At 32.8% G+C, this 6,525-nt stretch overlaps 2 protein-coding genes across 3 annotated transcripts in view; both read left to right on the top strand.

Annotated features, from left to right (window-relative positions):
- On the top strand, positions 162-3,570 carry LOC107623522 (phosphoribosylaminoimidazole-succinocarboxamide synthase, chloroplastic; the record flags this gene model as incomplete). The annotated part of the gene is given in 12 exon segments (XM_016325839.2): positions 162-296; positions 470-571; positions 670-799; positions 1,166-1,258; positions 1,346-1,434; positions 1,802-1,882; positions 2,210-2,299; positions 2,391-2,480; positions 2,619-2,669; positions 2,751-2,797; positions 3,075-3,132; positions 3,216-3,570. Coding segments are annotated over 12 exon segments (1,026 nt in total), but the record flags the coding sequence as incomplete, so codon positions are not given.
- The window catches only part of LOC107623465 (E3 ubiquitin-protein ligase RGLG2), a 4,508-nt gene continuing 3,770 nt past the window's right edge, over positions 5,788-6,525 (top strand). For both annotated transcript variants that reach the window (XM_016325732.2, XM_016325733.2), the window contains exon 1: positions 5,788-6,020. The gene's annotated coding sequence lies outside the window, so the exon portion shown is untranslated. The remainder of the gene's footprint in view (positions 6,021-6,525) is intronic.

Below are 6,525 nucleotides of genomic sequence, written 5' to 3' on the forward strand. Positions count from 1 at the left end.
TGTCTATGGCTGCTGCGTTAAACCCTCCCAAAACCCCCTTCAAAATCAACCTCACACCCGCTCTTCTGCCTCCCCCAACCTCCTCCGCACTCACTTTCAAACCAAACAACAACTTCCCCACACTCTCTGCCGCCGCACAACCACAAGAACACGGCGCTATGCTCGACACTCTTCTCAACAGCACACGCAAGAACCAAGTGCTCCACTCCATTAGAACCACCTCCCCCTTCAACTGCCTCTCCGAAACAAATCTTCACCATACAGTTCCCACCCTCACCTCCAAAACCAGGGGAAAGGTGCATATTTCCCTCTTTAATCCTTCTCCAATTTATCTACTCATTAATACAAATGAATGTAAGTCAAGATTTCTTGTAAAATTGCAACAGTAATATAAAAGCAGAAAACATTGTACTAAAACAAACCATCTGAAAAATTGATGAATTTGGTTACTTGTGGTCTTATGCCACAGGTTAGAGACATATATGATAGTGGAGAGTACCTTATTCTGGTTACTACTGATCGCCAGAGTGCATTTGATAGAGTCCTTGCTTCAATTCCCTTCAAGGGACAGGTTTTGTGTTCTTATTCTCTATCCTTGTTCTCTGTATGAACAGTTTACTTTTTTTTTTATCATGGATCACACTCAATGTTCTTTATTCCGACTTGCAGGTGCTTAACCAGACAAGCTTGTGGTGGTTTGAGAGAACCCAGCATATAACTGCTAATGCCGTTGTGTCCACTCCTGATCCTAATGTTACCATAGCAAAGAAATGTTCTGTTTTCCCTGTTGAGTTTGTTGGTGAGTGTTTTGTTAATTGGTATTTCGGATTGGTGCTTGCATACACATTTTATCAAATGATTTCAATGGCTATGAATTGGCATATATGTTTGGTATAGGTTGTGGAGGAGGAGTTAGTTTGCTGGAAATGATAGCTTGAAAAGTACGATAGAAATAGAATATATTTCCCCGGAGCAACTGGGATAAAAGTAAACATTGCAGTTATCATTAAGTGCTCTAAGTTTATTCATGCTACCCAAACTTCAACATGCTATGCTCATTCTTTATTCATGTTGCTGTCAATATTATCAAAATATTTTCTTTACAAAAGCGGAAATGAGGATTCTAGAAACTGTTTGTTGACACTTTATTACTGTTGGTTTGTAGCTAGAGGGTTTGTGACTGGAAGTACTGATACTTCATTATGGACAGTCTACAATAAAGGCATCCGGAACTATTGTGGCAATGCCCTCCCAGATGGTGAGGTCCCTATATTTTTTGTTTTGCATTCTTACAATTGTTTCTCTCTTTTTTTAATAGGCTATAATGTTATATAACACATAACAGGTTTGGTAAAAAACCAAAAGCTGGCTGAAAATATACTCACACCTACAACCAAAGCTGCAGATCATGATGTTCCTGTAACTCCAGATGAGGTATTATTCCTTGTACTCTCATCTGCATCTATCTTTTCAATACAATTGAAGTTACAGTGAAAGACTAGTTTTAGAGACCAAAGGAATGAATAGGCAGATCAAATAATGTTGAAGGAATAAGAAACAATAGGCAGATCTATCTTATTATGCTGTTTTTTTCTTCCCTTTTTTCTAAAAAAGACAGCGTCAATGTTTTTCTTCAGGTGGATACTATTATTTTCTTAAGAGCCTAGTTCATATCATACAGTACAGTTTCTTCTTGATACCAGTGAGGTTATGATTAATGATGGATAATGTTTTTAATATTTTTAATAATTTTCTTTTATCTAACCTTCTCAATTCTTTTTATAATCCATTTCCCTTGCAGATTATAGAAAGGGGATTAATGACAAGAGCTGATTATGAGGAAGTCAGCAGAAAAGCTTTAAGTCTGTTTGAATACGGTCAGGTAATTGAGCATTTTATCATGTCATTTGTAAATTTTGTGAAATGAAAAAAGTAACGGCATGCCTTCTCAATGTATCCCAAGACAGTAACGACACATTCTCAATGTATGTGCTATCTGTTATTTGGATTATAGAAATGAATAGATGGTGTAGACTTATTTTTCAATGAAAATCTCTAACTTGTCCATGTATTCTTTTCAATAATGCCTTACTGGAACAAAAGTATAAATACCATCTCCTTGTGATGAGTGGGAAGCTTATCTTTATTATTGCTGTGATGCAATTTGACTTTTGACATTGGCTTGCTTTGATGAAATTTGAATTTCCAGCGTGTGGCTTCAGAACATGGCCTTATATTGGTTGACACAAAGTATGAATTTGGGAAGGCAGAGGACGGTTCAATTATGTTGATTGATGAGGTTCAGTGAATCCCTGATGTTTATTAGATTCTGAAATGCACTCCACACAATTTATGAATATAGAATAAAGTTTCGTTTTTGAAAATTGTAGGTGCACACTCCTGATTCAAGTAGATATTGGATTGCCAATTCTTATCTTGAGCGCTTTCAAAATGGTTTGGAGCCTGAAAATGTTGATAAGGTGCTCTATACATTTTATTTTTTTGCTTAAAGGTTTAGGGATATGTTAGCTTATTTTGAATTGCTAGTCTTTGTTCTCTTCATTCATAAAATATGGACAATTAAGTAATCTGTTGATCTTTAAAAAATAAATTTTTAGGAGTTCTTGAGGCTGTGGTTCAAAAATCACTGCAACCCTTATGAAGATGAGGTATTTTTTATTTTATACTTGTAATTAACTAGATTGTATGCTTTAATAAGGTTTCAAATCACACTAATGAATCTTGTTCAGGTTCTTCCTGAAGCTCCTGAAGATCTTGTTTGTGAATTGTCTTGGCGGTATTTCTCTAAAACTAACTCCTTTTTTTTCCACTTGATATGTGCTTCTTTGTGATAAATACACAAATAAATTGCCTATAGAATTATGTGTTTCTTGGTTTTCGGAATCAGAATTGCTTGAATTAATCATTCAATTTTTACACAAAGATGCTTCAACCATGGTTTTGGTTGCATGGCACGTCTGTCATGTCTAATCCTCATTCAAATAGATCTACCTGCTGCTTTATTTCTCCAAACCAACGTGTAATCTTGTCGTTATACTAATTCTGTTGGACAGATACATTTTCTTGTATGAGACTATAACAAGATCAAAGTTTGAGGTGCTGTCGTCTGAGGTAATCCATATGTTTCAACATTTCATTTTGGCTATCTATTATCTGATAAAGTCATAGGAATATAACTCCATTTCCTTTTGCAGGAGCCAATACATGAGCGAATATCACGAAATGTTGCATCTGCACTGGCATCTTTGAAGTAGCCTGGGAATCTCGGGACTTTTTCAGTTCTGTATTCTATAGACCCCTTTCTGAGGATATATTTAAAACTTACAAGTAGCAGAAATTCTACCAAGAAGTGTTTTTTTAAATAAAAGAAATTATATAAATAAAGCTTAAAACCAAAAGACGGATGAACATTTAACTCTCATAGAAATCATGCTTGGTCTTTGCCAATTGCGCCATGTATTTAACTTGTATACTTGTCAACCAAACCGATGTCTTTGGCACACATTGTTACTGAATAATGAATGATGAATATTTCATTAACTTATGTCACATATTGCTCTGGATCTTTCTTTCTTCTTATACTCTCTCTCTTCACATGAAGTCTCAGGGAATATTGCTCTGCATCTTCGCTTGGTAATATGACTATGATCAATCATCTTTGTAGTTTAGGGAATTTTTTTATCTTAATTTTTAAGGTTAAATAGGCATATTTTGAAGGATATCAAAGCCAACCTTCTTTTTCGGGTATTGATATCAAAGCCATCTTTATCCAATTAGTTTTCCTTTTGGATTAACAAATTAATTGAGAAGACAAAAAGATGGAAGGAGATTGAGTGAAGTTAATAGGATTTTGGGGTAGTCCAGCTGTTCTAAGAGTGAAGTGGGCACTAGCAGTTAAAGGAATAGAGTGCCGATATGTGGAAGAAGATCTCAGCAACAAGAGTGACATGCTCCTTAAATACAACCCTGTCTACAAAAAGGTACCTGTTCTTGTGCACCAGGGTAAGCCCCTTGCTGAATCACTGCTCATTCTTGAGTATATTGATGAGACTTGGAAGCAAAAACCTCTTCTTCCACATTCTCCTTATGAATGGGCCCAGGCAAGATTCTGGTCCAAATTCGTTGATGACAAGGTAAGAGAGTTGCAGTACCATATTTAGTATCAATCATTTATAGAACTGAGAAAAATGGTCTTAGAGACTATTATGAATTATCAAATCCTCTGAATCATTTAGTTACTAAAAATACTGAAAGCATTTATTTTTAGTAAAGATATATTCAGACACAAAATATAGAATTTTTCTGTGTGTGCTATGAGAGCAGATAAATGCTCTTACTCTTGACTATTTATTGTCTTAGTTTGATGTTAGTTTTTTTTTATTAATATTTTTATTTTACCTGTAATGCTAATGTGCAAGACAATTAATTAATGAGAGCAAGAATAATGATTTATTCTCCAGACACTTGAGAATATCTCCAAAATATAGACAAAAATATGACATAAAATTGTGTCTCTGTCTTTATTACTAGATTTTAGACATATTACAAATTGCACAAATTTCTATTAATAAGGGTGTGTTTGGGAAACTCGTTGGAAGAGAAGAAGCACGTTTAGACTTCTTGAAAGCTTCAACTTTTGGTTTGGCAAATTTTTTTTTCATAAACGCAGAAGTGATTTTGCTACCAAAACCAAGGTTTACAAGAAGCAACTATTTTTAGCTTCTGCGTTTTCCTAACGAGCTTTTAGCCATGGATATTAACCATTTATTTATCTTTTTAGTAATTTTTTATCTAAAAGTGATTTTGAATGGTATAAGCCAAACAATATTTATTTTACTATAATCAATTTTGATACAAAAATTACCAAACATAAATCACTTTAACACAAACTTACTTTTTATCAAAAGGAAAAGTATAGGTTAACAACATATTATCTGCCAACTTCTGCCAACTCTTATTTATAATTGTGTCATGGAAGTGTGTTCGTGGATGTGTCTAATAATTAATATATTTTAAATACATATATAAAGAGACACATCCAGAAAATATATCTATAAAGACACTTCTAAATGTCGTGATTGTTTTAAAAAATAATCATTTTCTTTCCTATTTTTTTTTTATTTTATTTTTCCTTCAAACAAACATCGTCTATAGTGTTATGGATATTATGGATAAGAATAAATAGTTATAGGATAAGGGTTAGATGTTACTGGAATACAATAATCAGCAAAAATAATATCTTAACTATTAAAGTAAGAGAAGCAAAGTGCCTTAGAAATAATATAGTAATCTAATAGATATAATTTTACTAATCCTACCTCGAAATAGAGAAGTCTTATGAAAGACAGAAAAGTCATTGAAATTTTTTTTAAAAAAAAAAATAGACAGAAACTACATTCAAATTACGGAAGATCCTTCAAAAAATAAAAAAAAATAAAAAATAAATTAAATTTTTTATTAATATCTTTTTGTTATATCTATCAAAATAAATATAAAATATTAATTTAATATTTCTAAATATAATATTTTTATTTATATTTTATTTATCAAACATAATTTTATTTCTTTATATTTCTTATCTTGTAGTGTAAACAAAAGCAGCCTATATCATGGCCCCACTATTTAAAAGGTTTTCAAAATAAAACTTTGCTTTCTCGCTCATTTTACATAAACTAATATGCTTAATTTAAATTAGTTTAATAATGATTAACCAGAGTGGAAGTAAAATATAAAAAAATATTTAAAAAAAGTCTGAAGCCGCTTTACCCGTTCCCCCATGGACGAAACATAAACAATTCAAAAATTGAAAGAAACCATAAACGAGAAAGTACCGCTACTTTTCTGATTTATCTGGTTATGACTTTTTGTTTCTTGCGTTTTCTATAATCGATTATATTCGAATCTGAAAGATCCTCTATCTTTCTCTGCACTGCGATAACAAATCCAGAATATTCCAAAAACGCTATGCTCCATCGCCATCACTGTTATCCGAATCCAAGGTATCTTCACTAATCAGTATCCACCGATTCGCATCTCGAACTCGTTGACTCCAACTTCACCTTTTCTCCTATCTTTTCTTCTCAAAAACTCTCTTTCTTTTTTCTTGTTTGTTTTGTAAACGTAATTTTTCCCTGAATGAAACAGCCAGCATTGTTCAGATCTTCTACAACTCAATGTTGTTTAATATTCTTTGTTTTTCGCATGCTGCATTCATGATTTTCAAGAATTGAAGCTGAGTTCTCATGGAAAATTCATCAATTAGGGTTACTTTTCGAGGTCACCGAATCTGAGGATGTTCCTTTTTTTTTTTTAAGCATAAGGTTTTCCTTTTGGCCTGGTTATGTACTTATATTAATCATTTTCTGGAAATTTCAATTATTCTTATATAATATATAGAGAAGTTAGGGTTGGATTTTGGTTCTAGTTCAGGCTCTGAATCTGAGCGTGTTGACTCTTAAATCTTAATTAATAAGGTTCAATAAGGTTTAAAATTTGACGAATTTT

Source organism: Arachis ipaensis, chromosome B10 (genome assembly GCF_000816755.2).
Source record: "Arachis ipaensis cultivar K30076 chromosome B10, Araip1.1, whole genome shotgun sequence".
NCBI lineage: Eukaryota > Viridiplantae > Streptophyta > Magnoliopsida > Fabales > Fabaceae > Arachis > Arachis ipaensis.